Source organism: Chionomys nivalis, chromosome 10, assembly GCF_950005125.1.
Source record: "Chionomys nivalis chromosome 10, mChiNiv1.1, whole genome shotgun sequence".
Taxonomy (NCBI): Eukaryota; Metazoa; Chordata; class Mammalia; order Rodentia; family Cricetidae; genus Chionomys; species Chionomys nivalis.
This window is the reverse complement of record NC_080095.1, coordinates 67030360-67050062: the sequence shown is the minus strand read 5'-3', so window position 1 is coordinate 67050062 and position 19703 is coordinate 67030360. Positions and strand designations below refer to the sequence as shown.

Sequence of the window (19703 nt, the reverse complement as noted above, 5' to 3'; positions counted from 1 at the left end):
GGCAGATGGCAAAGCATTAGCAGAAAGACATTGAGAACAGCTGGAAAACATCTGGTGGGAAGAAACAACCTAATGGGTACACTTGGCTGTGCCAAATCAAAAGGCAATTACTGGGGATCCTGGAAAGAAACTTCTACGTATGGTTCATATGGGGGCGGTGAGTTGGCTATAACAATAAAGTCTAGTTTAGAGCTTTGGAATTCTGAAAAGAAATGACATTAGAACCCTGGGAATAGACTAGAGAATGTTCTAAGTAAGAACACAACTTTCAGGGGCATCTGTAAATCTGGCTTGACCTGGGATCTTCTTGCATTGCTTCAGACCTTATTTTTGAAACAAGGTCCCCCATTGAACTTGGAGCTCACTGATTGACTAGACTGGCTGGCCAGTGAGGTCCAGGGGTCCACCTATCTTTCTGCAGTGGCTTCTTATGTGGACACTGGGGATCCAAACTCGGGTACTCAGGCTCGTGTGGCCAGCGCTCTGCACACAGAGCTGTCTCTCCAGCTGTGGCTTTGGATTTCTCTTTACATTTTCCTCCGTTACTGTTTGTCCTCGTTTGCCCCTATGTCAATGTTGCCCCTCTCCTCTGTCACAACGATCACCTATCTTTCCACAACTTCTCTACCTGTCAGGTTCAATCCAAACACAGCAATGTTTCCTTTTGGGAACTAATGATTTCTAACAGAACAGAGAAGCAGTAAGGAGAAAATTCCCTAAGAGACTGATGGGCAAAAGGGGGCGGCCGGGTGCACCGACGCCTCTTGTACAAGCAAAAGAGATTCCCTTGCAGATTGACGGACACCACCCGCCCGTCCCATCTGCAGAGGAATGTGCATTTGTAGGCATGATGTGAAGGAGAAGATAAACCTGAGCAGGTCTCCACAGAATGCCATATGACAGAACTTCTCCCAAAGAGAGAATCAAACATTTGTAGGATGTGGGACATTGGGCCTTTCAGAAAGTGGTCAAAGTGTGTAGCCTCCACAGCAGACTTGATATGATATCCCAGCTGCCAGCTATTTGAACTGCTGGACGTATCAGTAAGGGACTCGCTATGGAGTGGAAACCATGGTTTCGGGACTGACACTTAGAGATGATACCTGCAATGAAGTAGAGTTCAAAAACTGAAGCACATGACTTGGAGTCAGAAGCTCTGGAGAAATTCTTTCCAATATCTGTGTGACAAGTTCCTCGTCTCTTTCCACTGGCAAGGATAATATCTGGTATATTGGTGCCCTGGATAAGTTGTTGTGATTATTAAGGAACATGTTATACATGGGACCCAAATCACAAAAGTATATGTAATCTATTATCAGAAGTATCTGATTCTGTTGGCAAGTGATCTCAGATAAAGCAAAATGTTGCTGTCCATCATTTAAGCATTAATCCAGATGCCCAATGAATACACCCAGTTTAGGTGAGAGACAGTGAAGTCATGATTAGACATCCAATTCATTTATAATTTGCATACTGTGTCAAATAATAGGGTAAAATCAATAATTATTTCGTAGGATAATAGATTATTTGAGGTAGAACTATAAAACATAAATATCCAATTATATAAGATATAAAAATTATGCTTCTTCCCAAATGTTCTATGGAATGGGAGAGAACAGCATCTTCATCCCGAGTGTGGAGTTATGCCTAATATCAAGAGGTTTATCATTTTTTGAGAGTATCATTCTCTTAGGTCTGGTTCTAAAGCTACAAGAATACAGCTTAGATCAAATAAAATAAAGTAAAAATGTATTTAATGCCAGAGTGACAGGAACTCTCTTCTCACAGCTGCCTTGACTGTGACCCTGATCATTTTTGTTTCTGTCTCAAAATGCCATTCATGCTAATGAATGAGCCAGGTGACTTATTGTGTGAATTGCTTCGTATTCTAGATTCATGCTCAGGGAATCTCCCAATTTCTTTTTCTTTCACTTCTAGTTCTTCCCCAGTCATTGTTTGTTATAAACTGAAATTTTAGTCAAGAAGCGTTCTTGGACTGAGGTTTCGTGACGTGCGTGGTTCTGGTGGCGGCACCTCCTGTCGGGATTCCTACTGTTTGTGGTACCAGTGTGGAGAAGGTGTCCAGAGACCTTAGTGCAGTTGAGATTCCCCTTAGAGTTAGCAGGTAGTCAGTGGACCCTGAGCATTGTGGGGATTTAGTTCCCCATTAACATATCCGTTGGTGATGCATGCTACAATCAATTATTTCTTTGAAAGTTACAAAATGGTGGACTACTAGTTGTAATGTTCATTATACATTTCTAGCTGCTAAAAAAACTATAAGGTTTTCTTGTGCCCACTCTGATAATTACAGTTTCTCTTCTAATATCCCTTTTCTTCCCAATGGAACAATGTGGAGCAATGTATTAGAACAGCAGCACCTCCCATGATGACATTACTGTCTCTTTTTCTGGTTTGAATACAGTTATGTACAAATTTACTTATATTTGTTCAGTATGTAACTATGATTGAAGTGATTCTATTTGGAGTGTGTATTTCCTACATTCGCCTGAAGGCCACCTTCAGGATAGAGCTGTGTCTTTTTGTCTCTAGTCAACGGCTGCCTCTTTGTTCTCTTTACAAGATGATATTACAGGCTCATGTTATATTTTTCCTGCTCCAAATTCCTGAATTAATTACTAAGCAGATATCTTTAACTCTTCTCAGATGGAATTAAGCCATTCCCACCCCTCCCTTGACCTCACTCACTCATTCAGTCAGTATATACTGAGCATCTGTTTGTACCAGAATCCTGTGGATGATATAAAAGTAAATCTGGTTCATGTCTCACTCCTGGGGACAGTTACAACATAATCATCTAGAGGAACCATGAACACCTACACTGTAGAAAGGGAAGTTTTTATACGAGATGGACAGATTATACAACCAGAAAATTCAGGTGAGGAGGGGTTATTTAGCCTAAAAAAAACAGGAGGAAAGAGGAGCTGCAGAAATAGAGAATGACTGAGTAGAGAGATGGAAAAGCCTTCTTTGTGGGAGGGCACAGGCTAGTCTGATGTGAGTATAGGTGGGTTTGGCCATCTCTCAGAAAAGGAGCTCACAGAGGATACGTGGGAAAGTGAACCAGGACCCAGCCCTAAAAGAAACATAAATACGATGGAGAGACATTTAGCTTTATTCTGAAGCAAATGATAACCATGGAGGCTTTTGTGCTTTGTTTCTTGTTTTTTTTTTTTTGTTTGTTTGTTTTTTTAAATCAGAGCAGTCATATGACTGCTCGATCATGTGATTATGGAAGACTCTTACAAAGGCCTTTTTCTCTTTTTCTCTTGTGGACTTTTACTCATGTAGATGGTGGCTTGGTGCTGAGTAACCTAGCAGAAGCCTGCATGATGATGCACGCACTAGGTGGTCCTGTGATCTGCATCTCACACACCTGCAGATCACAAGAAAACTTCCAGTGCCACTTCATAATCAGGGTCATTTCACTGTCCCCAGGCACCAAAGAGTCCAGTGCATCCAAGATAACTGTTCCCCACACACGGAGCTCATTTCTTCCCGGGTCATTATTCAAATCTTAATATATTTCTGTTTATGCCTTGGAGTACGATTTGTATGATGAGTTTTAGCTATGTAAGGCGTAGCAGAAATGCAAAAGGATCCAAACTACGAAAATGCTGCCAAAGACAAAAAGACTGGAAAGTCACACAGGCCTTGTGTTCTTTTTGTGAGTCACTTGCTGTATTCTTGATACACTTACTGGAATGTCTGTCACCTAGTTTCATATCTTAATTGTGGCAGATTGAATAAGAATGGGCCATAGGACATGCAGTTGAACCCTTAGTGCTCAATTGGTGGAACTGTTTGGGAAGGATTTGAAGATGTGGTCTTGTTGGAGAAGGCGTGGCACTGGGGGCAGACTTTGAGCTTTCAAAAGTCCATGACATTTCTAGTTATCTCTCTCTGTCTCATGCCTAACCTAAAGATCAGAATGTAAGCTCTCAGTTAGTGTCAGCACCACACCTGCCTGCCTGCCACTGCCCTGCTTCTCACCTTGATGGTCATGGGTTCTAACCTCTGAAACTGTAAGCAAGTCCCCAGGAAACTGGTTCTTCTATGAGATACCTTGGTCATGGTGATTTTTCACAGCAATAGAAGAGTAATTAAGATATATGTACATATACATACATACATATGATGAAGCAAGCTACTAGCATCTAAAAGATGACTGTTCTGTCTTAGATGTAGCAGAGAACATAAACTATTAAATCTGAGATGAGAATATTAAAATAATTTTGAAGACATTCTTTATGAAGAAAAGCAACCTCAGTGATACAAGCACAACCATGTTATAATTGATGCTTAGATTCTGAAAGTTGCACATAGAACAGATTCTGTGTAGGGTTATGATGTATATCATAAAACTTGAAAAATAATTGCTGGCCTTTCAACAGATAAATTGTTCTATCCCCTCCCCTTTGAAAACTGGCAGCTGAGCTGGGGACATTCAGGAGTCTGAAAGCGATCCATTAGGAGATTGACCAGCTAATAAGTGTTTTCTCTTTCCTTGGCTCCTTTGGGACTGGATTTTTTCCTGTCCTGTTTGTATGATCAAGTGTTATTTTCTACTATATCTTTAAGAATTCCATTTTCAACCATTGTCTGAAACAAGATAAAGTTTCTTCATGTCAGAGTTTATTGAATCCTTTATCTTATTTCATAGAGACCTGCTAAAACTAGATGTCACTGTAAATTTAAATCTGTAACAGAGGGGATTAGTAATGTCCAAGGGCTTTCATGTTCACAAATTTCAGGGGAGCCCAATCCATTTTTTAAACTGAAAAGAATTTCAGGTGAAGCCTGGTGGTGGTGGTGGTGTATGCCTTTAATCTCAGCACTCAGGGAGTCAGAGGCAGGTAGATCTCTGTCAATTTGAGGTTAGCCTGATCTACAGAGTGACTTCCAGGACAGCCAGAGATACACAGAGAAACCCTGTCTTGGAAAACAAAAAGAAAGAATTTCAGGTGATTTTGGTCAGAATCCCAATTTACAGTCAGATTAGCAGCCTCAGATTCTGATTAGAACCAACCATGATGCTGCTCCTGCAAGGACTATCAGCAAGGCATCTCAGGAGTTCCCACCCAACAGCTCGCTCACTCATTCAGCACACAGTTTTCTGGGCACTGGAGAGGCAATCGTGAATAAGAAAGATGTAGGCTCATGTACTAAATTCTCTAAAACAAACAAACAAAAAAGACATGGTCCCTGCCATTGTGAAATTTACTTTCTAGTGGAATCTGAATTAAAAACTCATATTCTAGGAAATGCAAACTAGCAAGATAAAACAAAAATGAGTCAACTATAGTCATCAATATCAGGAAACTCGAAGATGGAGGGGTGGGGAGGAGAAAGAGAGGAAGAATAATTGGGGAAAGAAAAGCCATTAGAACAGATTTTGAAGATAAAAATGTGCTAGTCCTGTGGAAAGGAGAAGAGAAAAATTCGAGGCAGAGAGAAGTACATGGCCACAGTGGAAAGGAAGTAGGTCCTTACCAGCAGTGATGTTGAAAGATGTGTCCAGCCACCAGGAAGACAAGCAGCTCAGCAGCCTGGCGTGACAGACAACAAAGACCAAATACTGCAGGTCCCCGAAGACTCTGGAGAGGCGTGGCTACAGCACACTGGGTTGCCAATATAAGAAGTCAGATGTAAACCACTGTTTCAGAGAAACGTTCATCCTGATCAAAATAGGTTTAGAGCGTAGCACCCTATTCATGTCATTAGCTCATCTGTTCACTCTGCCCCTAAAATCAAAAGCAACAGGAAATGGAGGATATAATTTTGCTTACCCTGATCCTTACTTAGAATACCAGTATGTCTGATAGATAGGAATAGAGTCAGAAAGGACGAGGGAAAAAAGACATGTGTGTTTCTTTTTGTTCATCTTTAATGACTATGATAGTTCAGGGACCTAGAGAGAATTTTCAGGAAGATCTAAGCAGCATGGCAAGTTCTACACGCTGTGAGCAGTCTTGATGGTCAGTGGTCAACCTGTGTCTACACACACACACACACACATACACACACGAATCACTATTGCAGAAGTATGTGGGGGGGGGGGCGGAGGCGGATAGACACAGATCTCCCAGAAAATAGTGATTGTTCTTTTTAGTATTTGGAGAACCTGTAGAAAGGAGAGAATTTTTGCCACGATGTTTAGGGTTCACTTTAAATCTTGGTTTTGCGGGCCCTGTTCTGGTAACTGCTCTTTTCTCTCAAGACATTGTGTATTGTCCCCTCCCCCTTGGACATATAGGAGCCTGCTTCTGAATCAGTGTGAACTCTTCTGACTCTGGGGCCCATGGGGAATCCTGACTTTTCATGGTCTTTTCCTGTCTGAGACCCTCGCCTCCAAGGCGCTGGTCCCAGATAAGTTTTAAACTTCGGTGGGAAGCGTGAACACCCAAGACGTGGGTGTGCTTCCCTAGGCTTCTTCACATCTCATGTGCACAGAGATCTCTTTATAAATTTTTTTTTGAATATTTATTCCATTTATGTGTTTGTGGGTAGGGGCGTGCATAGAGCAATCTGTTCTCTTCTCCCATCATGAAGCTTTGGGGGCTGAGCTCATCCTGTCAGCCTTAGTAACAAGCACTTTCACCTGCTAAGCCGTCTCAGCGACTCTGCACGTAGATTTCTACCCATACTTTTTTCTTTTTTTTTTTTTATTTTTTTCTTTTTATTGTTTATTTATTTATTAAAGATTTCTGCCTTCTCCCCGCCACCACCTCCCATTTCCCTCCCCCTCCCCCAACAAGTCCCCCTCCCTCATCATCCCTAAGAGTAATCTGGGTTCCCTGCCCTGTGGGAAGTCCAAGGACCACCCACCTCCATCCAGGTCTAGTAAGGTGAGCATCCAAACTGCCTAGGCTCCCACAAAGCCAGTACGTGCAGTAGGATCAAAAACCCATTGCCATTGTTCTTGAGTTCTCCTTAAACCATTCTTGTGGGCTCGTGCGTTTTGTCTTTAACTGAAGAGAATTAAAATGAATGAAACTGGAGATACTCCATGTTGATAGTTAACGCCTGCGCCTTTGTCGTGTGAGTCGGCATATAAGATGTTTTTTTTTCCCATTGAACTAGCTAACAGGAACTGGGATAAGGGAGTACACACAGTAGGGGGAGCTCTTATACATATGGCTTTGTGAACTGCTACAATAATTTTATCTAACATTGAGGGTTCAGGTCACTCAGCAAACATTCTTTGTTTCCTTTAGAATCTCCCAATTAGACTCAAGTATATGCCTTTGGGTTATTATGATTAAAAGTCAATAGAATAAGAAGCAATGGTGTTTTCTAAAAAATGCTGGCATTTCCTACAAATATAGCTTTAAATAAAATATTAGCGGTTTGAAAGTAACTTTTCATAAGTTCCTTTTTCTCCATCTCCATATATTTCTCATTAATCAATGGACTATATCTCAATATAATTTCTAGATAAAATGTATTTTCTCCTTTTTAAATACTTTGATATTCTCATTTATTTTTATGGCATGTTCCTGCATGTCTCCAGAGGCACACAGCATTTTTATTCTCGTAAATTTATATTAGTTACAGTATCCAGCTGTTTTAGATATAGGATCATTTCCTGTTGGTACTGTTTCCAGGACAATTCTTTTTTCTCCTCACAAAAATGAAAAATGTAATTTAACAAAGATATCCTATAATTGCCTTCATATCTAGCAAGGTATCTAGCAATCTGAATACCTTATTTTATTTAAAACATCTGTCTACATAATGTCTAGCAATTGTCTAAAGCTATATCATCCATGGGAAACACAGCTGCTGCTATTTTTATTTAATTTATAGGAACCAACAAAAATGTCTCTTTATTGTGTCTTCTGCTGTTTTATTACATGCAAGGTATTTTCATAAATGAGAATTGCTTACCTTTGGGGTTCTGGCAATTAAGTTAGTGTCTTTCAAGTTGAAAAAGGCTATTGTCCACAATCTTAAAGTCACTACAGAAATATTCTATAGAACAGTAAGCTTTTGTTACATATATGTGTGTGTATGTGTGTTACACACACATATATATGAATATACGCACATGGATATATTCAGGTGAGGAATATATGTAATATCTATTGCACACACATATATGTGTATGCACATATCTAGCAATATATCATAATAAAAGGGTGGCATGCTGTTCTTCTCATATAACTGATCTTATACTGGAGGGACATTTTCCTTGCTAGCCCTCTTAATGTATGTTTTTACTTACAATAAAAATGTAAAGTCTTGTGCTGAGAAGTCTTTCTACTGATTACAGCAATCACATGATATTTTGTTGCTTTTTAGAAAAATGCATATGGAGAATGGTGGGGGTGTCCACAAAAGGTCTTTATCCCGGGAGGATGCTGAGTTTTACACAGAGAAACCCATTTGAGAATTCTACTTATTGTATATGACCCTTGAAGCCAATTAATTAAGTGTTTAATTTTTACTAGATTGTATCAATTTTGACTTAGCTGACTGTGAAAACAACAGATGCCCAGGCTTACAATAAGAGGAAAGTGCATAAGGAGAAAGCTTACCTTTTCCAGGGAAATAATCAAAAGATTCCTTTTTGGAACACTAAGAGTATGAAAGGGAAATGTTTATGGTTCCCTAGTGACACACTGTTATGATTGACAGGAAAAACCAACATGCCTGCCACCTGAGACATCTTGTTCAGGAACTTTCTGGAGGGTAGTAAATTGGTGTTGGCACAAACACAAAAAAATAAAATGACTTGATTCAGCACTTTTCAATTCAAAATCCCCAACACTAAAGAAAGCAGTAAATATTCATCAAATGATCAAAATTTATATTGATTTTTATTCTACATTAGCAGCTCAAAGTTGAGCTTTTTGACAGGGTGGATGTCGGCGTGAATGATTCTCTTTGAAATGAGGATATAGGTTCTGAACTGAGGGCTACCATGCATTCCTGAACTATAGACCCTGCTTATTAGATCCCTGGGAGGCTGAATTTTCCGAAGAAAGTATAAAGGCACACTTGTTTGGTTCTGTTTTGATAACTAAATTGTTATTATTAGTATGTAAAGTAATTCTTGTTGTTCCTGCTCCACTCCCCCTGCCCGTTTCCATTTGAAGACAACTATTCTATAGAAATTCAAAGGAACCTGAGTTCTTGTGATAGCCAGAGACTTTGCAGTAGCTGAGTAGCGTGGTAGCCTTTCTAGGCAACCTGCAGGCTGACAGAGCTCTGGCTGTATCTTCACAATATACATTTTAAATTTTGCGTTTCTGGTGGGGAATAAACACATGTTTTCTGCAGGTTAGTGCGGAGGGTAGGAATTAGGCAGCGACGGCTGCAGAATGTAAACACAGACTTGCCACATCTGTCACTATGCAGAGATTTCTAAGGGAACAGTAATGGAGAAACATCGAAAATTCTAATCCTCCCTCCAGTCCACACCTTGTAATCACACTTCCCCCCCACCCTAGCTCATGACACAAAATGCTGAATTTTTAATGAGTTTAACCTCTTGCATTCCAAAAAGGAAAGGCAGAATGGCGGGTGAAGGCAACTGGGTGTCACGGTTCGTTTTTGTCTGTTAGAAGGAGGTGGTTTTCATTGCATTAATAAACACCCCATATGTCATTAAAACAGAGGGGAAGACGTTTCTCTTTATACATAAATGCAAGAGAAATGAAAATAGTGTTGATGTTAATGTCCCCACTTTGTTTGAATGTTACCATTTAACAAATCTCATTAAAAGTACAGCTTTAAAGTTAAATTTCCTCCATATTATAGTGAATGTTTTATTGATTTGCAAACAAGTCAATAAAAATAGCAATGATCACTTAAAACTCTAAATTATTATTGCTGAGTCTCTTAAATAAAGATATGAGAACTATCACTAACCATCCCTAATGCTAGGTTTTCTGGATGACACTATAATCATATTGCTATATACTTAATATAAAAAGATCACTATACACAATAATATTAACTGAAAATAGTATTTAAATAGTCAAACATTCTCAATTTTTCCGCATTTTATTTGCTCTGTGTTGTATGTGTGTGTGTCAGAGAACACCTTTCAGGAGTTCTTCCTCTCTTCCATCATGTGGGTCCCAGGCATCAGGCTTGGGTAAGTGCCCATCGAGCCTTCCCTTTGACCCTCTCATTAAATATATATATATATTTTAGAATTTTTATCACTAAATAAAAATTATATATAAAGTATATATAAAGCATATAAAATTATTTATATAAGGCCGGGCGGTGGTGGTGCACGCCTTTAATCCCAGCACTTGGGAGGCAGAGGCAGGCGGATCTCTGTGAGTTCGAGACCAGCCTGGTCTACAAGAGCTAGTTCCAGGACAGGCTCCAAAACCACAGAGAAACCCTGTCTCGAAAAAACCAAAAAAAAAAAAAAAATTATTTATATATACACTTTATATATAATTTTTATTTAGTGATAAAAAATTCTAAAAAATATATTGTTTCCTTGACACATTCTGAAGGATATTCTTAGTCTTATCCTTGAATGAATGTTGAGAACTTCTGATGAACCCTAGCTTTCCTGATTGTAGTTGTATATTCCCTGAGGACACACACAATGGCAAGCCTACATTTGCATTTTGGGTAATGTCCTATATATAAAAGACATTCACAACAGAGTTGTTGAAGACCTTCAGTTGTCACTGTTACACAGAAATATTTCTTCCTGTGTCCTGCTTCTTACTCTGGGAAGAAACTTTTGGTATCCTACTCAGGTGTGTGTGTATTGTCTGGAAGGGTGACATAGGATCTCATGTATTATAATAATATGATAATGATCTCACTATTTCTGTCTATTCAGAATGCACCTAATCATGGGTATGTGAATTAAGGTCTAGACAGAGCCCATTTCTGGACACGAAATGTACTTTGAATTTTGAAAGTGGATTATAGTAAGAAATTGACTAACCATGTCAATAAAAACAAAAAGATGAAAGGAAAAAAGAAATCTCTTTGTGAATAAAAAATGGATGAGCTGTGGCTCAGAACGAAGATGGGAAACTCTGCCATACAACGCACAGGTGGAAAGGCCTGGATGGCAGACAACTCTTCAACAAAGACCAGAGACGAGGAGAAGATTGAGCCCTTCAGCCATCAAGAGCAAGTGTCCTGAGAACATGCCCTCCAGCATACTGGGGCCGAAGGGTAGGGTTGAGGTGAACAAGAGCTTAACAAGGTTGTTCAGTGTGAAAGAGGAGGCAGCAGTCACAGATAATAAATACAAACCTAGTGCTCCAGAGTGAAGAAAGACAAGTTGGAGCCAGAGCCAGAAGCCACGCTAGTGACTACTCTCTTGACCTTAGTTTTCATTTCCCTTGGTTTTTTTTTTTTTTTAACTATGAGAAAAGCACCAACATTAGGGGAGCTAATGTGTGACTGTAAATAACACAGGGTTGAAGAATATAGTGTAGGAGAAAAGGTGGTTTTCGTGGACATCACTTATGGGCACAAAAGAGACTTCTAGTATATAAGTGGAGGGATTGGCTTCACATAGGAACAGGGACAGTACAGAAACAGGAGGGACCTAGCAGAAAGCGGGAGGCTGGATTTGGTGGTAACCTACCAAGTCTAGTATGATATCAGTTTTGAAAGAATAAACTTTATTTTATTGGGGGATTAATAAAGATATTTTAATATAGGTTTAAGCAGAAGGGTTAGGAGACAAGGGCATTCACAAGTAGGACCCACCCAAAAGTCTGCGTGTGAGGTGTGGGTTTCTTTAACAGAGTCACAGTTTACTGTTCTTTACAATAGTCAAACAGCATCAAAGGGTTTCTAAGGCAAAACCAAAGAATGATTTGAAGAAGGGAATATATTTAAAGGACATCCGTTCCAAGTCACGGTCATCGAGTGTGTGTTATGCCCACAGTGTCTGAAGGAAGGCAGTGAAGCAAATCTAAACACAAGTGAGGGGATCGCCCCTCGCAAGTTTGAAGTATCTTTGTATTGTCGGAGTTGGCTGTGATTCGTCCTTCCAGGTGTGGCAGTGGCCCATTCTTAGAGTGTAATGCGAGGCCTCTGAGACCAGAGTCACGGTTTGTCTTTCACAAATGTCTGTTCTAGTCATCCTGGTTATACTTTGCTGCCGGGTGTTTGAGGCCATGTATGTAGCCCGAAATTAACCGTATTTTCTTTCGTCAATTAAGTTCAGGCAGGGCTCTTTATTGAGAAGCCCTGTGGCTCTTTCAGTTTCCCATCACCCACGGTGCCATCTCCCATCGAACCCTTGAGAACAATGTTCTTCTGCTTGCACGTCTCTTTGTAGACTGAAAGCAATATTGTAGTTTAAAATTTTGTATGTAAGACTGGAAATGTGATGAGTACTTTTAACAATCGTCGACTCTTTTAAGGTTTGTTTGTTTTTGTTTGTTTTGATTTTTTGAGACAGTTTCTCCTTACCTTTGGAGCCTGTCCTGTAGACCAGGCTGGCCTCAAACTATATGTATATGTATATACATATACATATAGGATCATATATGTGTATGATTCTTAATCTAATTGAGTCTCTTCTTATTCAAGCCAGTTGGTTTAAGCAAGAAAATCTAGATGGATGTATAGATACTGGTTTTGAACTTTCTGAAACTAATACGTAACTATAGTAATCTAAATGTTATCTCTTTAAATTTTCTGTGGAAATTTAGGACATTTATAACTGACTACTTATGAAAACCAAAAATGTACAATTTCTAATGGTTTGGGCCCTTCAAGTGATCACCACTTTGTGCTCTTCTCTCTCCTCCATAGCAGAGTCAAAGGCTTCCATTGGCTCTGAATGCTAAGAGTAGAAGGGCATGTCTGCTGGACATCACAATTTCTAAGAAGACACATAATGAAATCATGAAGTAGCAGTTCTAAGATTGGTCAGAAATGCTAGTGGAGGTGTTTGATTTTGTGAAATATACTAAGAGACAAAGAAGGGTCCCGCTGTCCACCGTGCATGAGAGCTTGGTGTTGTTGCCTTCTCTCCTCCAACACGGAGAAGTGCGACCCTGAGGGGACTTCATTCTCAGTCTCATCGGGTGTTTTAGAGAATCCAAAGCCACAGGGATTGTGACAAAGGCAGTAAATAAAACATCTATTCAATGCATTTCCATGCAAAAGTATTTGAGCATTCTTTGGCCTCTGGTTGATTAAAAATATCCAAAAATTAAAAAGAAAAAAAGCAAAGAAAAAAATCAACATGTTGATATTATTACTCTTTCTTTGCAGCAAGCCCTCAAGTGTTTATGATTCAATGATCCATGCCTATGTGTAAAAAAGTCACTACACTGGTGGTTCTCAACCTGGGGGTTGTGACCCCCTTGAGGGCCAAGTGACCCTTTCACAGGAATTGCCTAAGGCCATTGAAAAACACAGATATTTAAATTACACTTCATAACAGTAGCAAATTTGCAGTTATGAAGTAGCAATGAAAATAATTTTATGGTTGGGGTCATCACAACACAAAGAACTATATTAAAGGGTCACAGCATTAAGAGGGTTGAGAACCACTGCCCCATATCCATGATTTAAAATTATTAAGACAATAGTTCAGAGAGTAAAAAAAAATGTAATAAATGAAGTATATGGCCATTATTAAACATGTACTAGAATTTAAAAAAGGTATTTTACTTCTCCCCAGTGAAGAAAATAAAGCAGCATTCAAAAGAGAAATGTGTGTGTGTGTGTGTGTGTTTGTGTGTGTGTGTAATACCCCAGTGTATGGAGACTTCTTTTAAAAAGTGATATATGTGACAATGTGAGGAAGAGTATTATTAAGGAATTTCACAGCATTTTTATGTAAAGTCTTATCATGCAGTGTTATGATCTCAGGGATACTTTGTAATATTTACTGGGTCTTCTGAGAGTTCATTTATTTAGGTCATATTTTAAGAAAGAACTTATAAGATTCAGATCTATAATGTAATTCTGTAATATGCCCAGCTGATACCTTTAAATCCAACCCTACACAGGCTGTATAATGATGTGAACAATTCCCTTCCGTCAAGCTGCTGTCCCTCACGGAAATGCATTCCTGCTGGACTAAGAGAGCCGTTCTCCTCTGCATTTCTCTGCAGGCTGAGGTGCAGCTCTGCTACCTGGAAGCACAGAGAGATGCTGTCGAGCAGATGTCCCTCAAGCTCTACAGCGAGCAGTACTCCAGCGGCAGCAAGAGGAAAGAAGAGTTCGCTGACATGTCCAAGACGCATTCGGTGGGAAGCAATGGGTAAGGGGCTGTCCTTCCTATTTCATTCTCTCTAACGTACTTTTTCAGCCACGTCCCTGGTTAGGTGGCATGCAGGCATTTCCTTCCTAGCTAGCAGACAAATAAAGGTTTGATGGAGGGCTGGAGAAGAACCGTGGGTTTTATCAGCCTCTATCATCTAAGCCAGAACTTTGTTACTATCTTATAAAAGACAGCCAGCCTTGTGTTTCTTAGGAGTATTTTTGAGACTACATTTTATCGATAATATTTGTCTTTCTTCTGCATAGATTGTGTTCAAACTTGTATATCCCCCCTTGCTTTGACCTCAGTGTCTATGTTAAGGTTTGTTTATCATACTTCTAAACAAAAGAACTTTATTAGAAACTTGGAAGAACATAGTATAGAGACCTAGAAGTCAGTTAGAGATCATGGTCTGGGTAGCTACTTAGATTCACACAAAATCAGCTGGAATTGTGGGCTAGTTCTTGACTCTGTTTTTAGTATTTGAGACAAGGTCTCACGTAATCCAGGCTGGCCTTGAGCTCACATCTAGCCAAGGCTGACCTTGAACTCCCAATTCTCCTGCCTCCACACCTTGAGTGCTGAGGAGACAAGTATGTGCTACCCTGCCTGGGAAAGCTAACACCCAAGCTGTTTATAGTATGTGAACCGTGGTGATGGCGGCAGTGACCCAGGAGCTCTTTCCTTTAGCCTGAGATGTATGGTTCCACTTAGCTAGAACTCCCTGCCCATAGCCTTCAATATTTCCTACTGCCTGTAAAGCAATACAAACATTTCCCAGTGTATTTATATATTTCTGTTTTCTAGTGCAATTTCAATATTTAATAGATGACCATTAAAGAGGAAAAGAGATGAAGTTAAATTATTTCATAGTTTTAATAGCTTACTAATAATTATACCTAGTAAAATATAAGCAGTCACCCTTTTCAGGCAACAAGAGATAGACCCTGGTCTCCAGAGTTATATTACATGTTTATAGTACTATATAAACTTGTGGGAATAACTCTATTCAGAATATTCCCCAAAAGGCAACAGAAGAGAAGCCCTTTCTTGCCCTTGGGTGCATCTATTTTTTTATTGGGGGGGGTCTTTTTTGGGACAGGGTCTCACTGTATACCTCTGGCTGTCTTGGAACTCACTGTGTAGACCAGGCTGACCTTGAACTCAGAGATCCCACCTGCTTCTCTGCTTCCCAAGTGCTGAAATTAAAGGTGTACCACTGTGCCCATTTGCACTGACCTTTTGAAACACTTAGATTTATAATGGACTCACAACCCTTGTACAATGTTGCGGGCTAAGTTAGCTCATAGGTTAGAGATTCTGTCCTGTTACGGTAACTGAGGGTATAAGAATATAAAAAAATACCAGAGTCATGATTTTGTTAAGAAACGAGAAGAAATAATTTCTATTTGCCATTCTAGCAGGTTGTGTTCTACACGGGAGACCTGCTATTCACTGGGAAGGGGGGTCAGCAGCAAGTGAGAAGGAAAAGGTTGAATCTTAGAGCATGACCCATAAGCTGTTTGGGGGCATTAATGTGCTTTAATTTCTCAAAATCCCTAAGCCCTCTCTGGCGTACATGCAGGCACAGACTTTAGGTCACATTCTCGTGCTTTCTGAAAGCCTTGGGATTCAGCAGCACCGCGTGCCTTGACCTCAGATTCCAAGGGTCCAACCTGAGCATTCGCACTGGGCTCCAGGCATCATAAATCTGCCCTGGGAATTGCTTAGTTAGCAACGAGCATTGTTCTGTGACGTGGGAGTGGGTGGACTTTCCTGATAGCCTTTGTTTGTGCTCCTTAGGGTGCTGAGGGCTGTGCATTGTGCAGAAACTTAAGAGTGCAGTGAAGGCAAGCCAGCCATTTAATAGTACGAACAGAAACCTATGCTGTGCTCTAGTCCCTGCTGACACACAGGAAAGCTCCATCTGAGGAATGTCTGTGGGTGAGGTTATCAGAGGTGTCTTGCCCCAAGACTTTGCTCCCACAGTCAAATCTGTAATTCTGAAGCTTGAAAAACACAGCCTTGTAAAATTATTTCCTCCAATGATGGATATACCCTACTAACCATTCATATATATATGAGCGTTGTTTCCAACAAGTAAATGTGGGAATACCGTGGGCTTCCCAGGGTCTGTATTTCAAATGCAGAAATCCAGTAGACTAATGATGCCAGTAGTCCAGTTCATAACCTCTCATTCTCACACGCATGCTCAGATCGTGTGTACAAATGTAGTTGTCTAAGAATTCTGCAGGGAAGACACAGCTGCTATAATGAATGATGTTCTTAAATTTCTACAAGTTTTGTGTTACAAAAAAATACTCCTTTTGAAATGAGTTTGTAGCCACTCTGGCTTGGCGAGAAGGTGTTTATCAGGGTGGTATATCAAAGTTCATACCCAGCTATCAATTTTGTGGTTAGCAGTCCTGGATGGGCGTGGTGGGAGGGTTTTCTGGAACATGAAGGAACATTCTCTGGCGATAGAGCATGTTTGTCTGTGGGAGACACTTGGCCTATGCATACCATCGTGGAACCCTGACTCCTGGGTGGCCTGGAGTGGTGATTATCATACTTAATAAACTATAAGCTGTCGCCCTTTTCACTTTTAGACTTGGGTTAGGCAGCAAGAGATAAACCCTGTTGATATATGTGAGTCTCTGTGATTCTCCGGGGAAATAAACACCATTACTTTTTATCTAAGTGAGAGCAGTATTGATTGTTTTGTTTCTTTCATCAAGTAAGTATTCATGGGGCCCTACTTTGTGCGTGGTTCAATGCGCTAAGTGTAACTTATCAGGACCGCTTGCATCCTGTATGCGTCGTAAACAGTAGCCGTCTCCCTTTTCAGGTGTTTGCTCCTATGAAGATGTTATCTGATTTCACTTTTCAAATAAAATTCAAATGTGTGGTCTAATGTATTAAATAGCTCTGTCCTTGCTGAGAAAACTTAGTTTAGATGATTATTTATGTCCTCGGTTCAACATACAAATAGGAATTAAAACATCCAACAGCTTAATGATTCACTAACACGGCATAGAAGATTTTAAGATGGAGCTGAAAACCATAGCTCAGAACCCTAGGTCAAGAACATGATGGCTGTCAGGGGTAGCTGCACACATGCCATCTCAGCGTGCAGGAAAATGAGACAAGCAGAATGTTTGGGGGCAGTCTGTGGACAGCAAGATGTCCTCTCTAGTCCCAAATTCTCTGAATACATAGGAAGGTCTGAACTGAACTACTCAAAACTCCCACCACAAACAGCAAAACCCAATCAAAAAGGCAGATAATCTAAACAGTTATACTATCTCCTCTGTGAGGATCTGAACTCTACCCTTGACAGAATTTTATCATAAATCTTGCATTGTGAAAATTCCGTACTGTGTAAAACTGACAATGAAAAAAAAAAAAAAGAAAAAAGAAAGAAAGAAACCAATAGCCCTAAGGAGATTTCATTCCACAAGGATATTTTTGGCAAGAAACTGCAAAATGCCCTATGACGGAGCTTGCCTGTGAGTTCAGCTGCTTGTGGACCCTGAGCCTGAAAGCTCGCTGGAACCAAAGACTTCAAAAGTAGTGAGAGACCCTGGATGCAAAAGGCAGAACAAAACCCTCAGAAAACCCAAATTCGGTCATTAGCCAGACCAGGGTTTTTAAGTGCTTTCTGTAGTCACGCTGTGTGTAGGTCAAGATGGGCTGTGAGACAGTGGGCTGGTATTTACACTTGGAAACTCAGTTTAGTTTTAGGAACAGGCAGATCTGTAACCTAAATGATATGGAGTCTCCTAGGTATTGCCTTCTGAAGAGCTGAGTACAATTCTGACCGTGTCCAGACCTAGAGCGGGCTGGGAAGACAACAGAGAGGATCGTGGAGGTGACAGAATTTCTCATTGTAATCTGAAAAGTGCTTACTGAACACCACAAAGTCAGATCACAGCTCTTTAGTGTGGCATTAAGTGGGTATTTAGTTGTGCAGTAGGAGAGGGGAAGGGGTGTAGGGAATATAGTTTTTATTATTATTATTTTAACTCTTTGGGAGCCCATCACCCAGCTTTCAAATAAATACATGGAAACTTATTCTTATTTCAGAATGCCCAGCCTTAGCTTGGCTTGTTTCTATCCAGCTTTTCTTTTTTCTTTTTTTTTTCTTTTTTTTTTTTTTGTTTTTTTGAGACAGGGTTTCTCTGTGGTTTTGGAGCCTGTCCTAGAACTAGCTCTTGTAGACCAGGCTGGTCTCGAACTCACAGAGATCCGCCTACCTCTGCCTCCCAAGTGCTGGGATTAAAGGCGTGCACCACCGCCCAGCTATCCAGCTTTTCTTAAATTATCTCATTAACCTTTTGCCTCTGGGCTTTTAACTTTCTCTATTCTATATATCTTCCTTTTCTTCTTACTCGGTGGCTGGTTGTGTGACTGGGTGACTGGTCTTTGGTGTCCTTCTCTCCTACTTTTCTCTGCCTCCTCCCTCTTCTCTTCACCTCCTACTTTTTCTCTCTTCCTGGCAGCCCTGCCTATCCTTCTCCTGTCTAGCTATTGGTCATTCAGAGCTTTAATAGCCCATTAGGTGTCTTGGACAAGCAAAATAACACAGCTTCACAGAGTTAACAACAAATGCAACATAAAAGAATGCAACACATCTTTGCATCATTAAACAAATGGTCCACAGCACAAATGAATGTAGCACATCTTTATCTCATAACAAAACGGCGTGCCCAAAACTGATGAGATGATGCGTGAGGCACAGCAGCGTCCTGGGTTCTGTGCATTTTCCCTTGACTCTCTCACACTTTAACTGACCCTTGGGAACCTATTCCTCATAGGGGAGGAGATGGGAGGAAAAGAGGGAGAGGTAAATGTAGTCAGGACATTAGATAAATAGATGGATGGATGGATGGATAGATAGATAGATAGATAGATAGATAGATAGATAGATAGATAGATAGATAGATAGATAGATAGATAGATAACATTTTAAAAATAAAAAAGAAGACATGAAGTTAGGAGGGAGATGCTATGCATTGGGGTGGTGAGGTTGAATTGGAGGGAAGGGGCAGAGGGCAGATACGATCAAGATATATCATATACCTGGATATTTTTTAGAGAATAAATAATATTTTAAAATTTATAGGTTCTTACCCATGATATTAAATAGACTTAGAATACTTCTAACTGCACAAATAATATTTATCTTTAAAGACAGTCATATGTTCTCTCTAATCTAAGTTTGTCAATGAGAACATGCACCAGGTACAAACTAAGACTCAAATTTCAGGGGTGCCATGCTCCTCTGTGGCTACACAAGCTTGGTTAAGACACTTAATCTCTCCAAGATTCCACAGGGGAATATAAAATGGGAGTCATTATCCTAGCCAATTCGTGCCAATTTCTGCAGCTAGAAAATGTGATGATTTGTAAGAAAATACAAAACTAAAAGTGAAATCATTAAATGAATTATTTTTTA

At 40.0% G+C, this 19703-nt stretch overlaps 1 protein-coding gene across 3 annotated transcripts in view; it reads left to right on the top strand.

Moving 5' to 3' along the window:
- The window catches only part of Akap6 (A-kinase anchoring protein 6), a 390732-nt gene that overhangs the window by 250279 nt on the left and 120750 nt on the right, over positions 1-19703 (top strand). For all 3 annotated transcript variants that reach the window (XM_057782237.1, XM_057782240.1, XM_057782239.1), the window contains exon 8: positions 14097-14245. In XM_057782237.1, coding sequence (XP_057638220.1) covers positions 14097-14245 — 149 coding nt within the window. The remainder of the gene's footprint in view (positions 1-14096; positions 14246-19703) is intronic.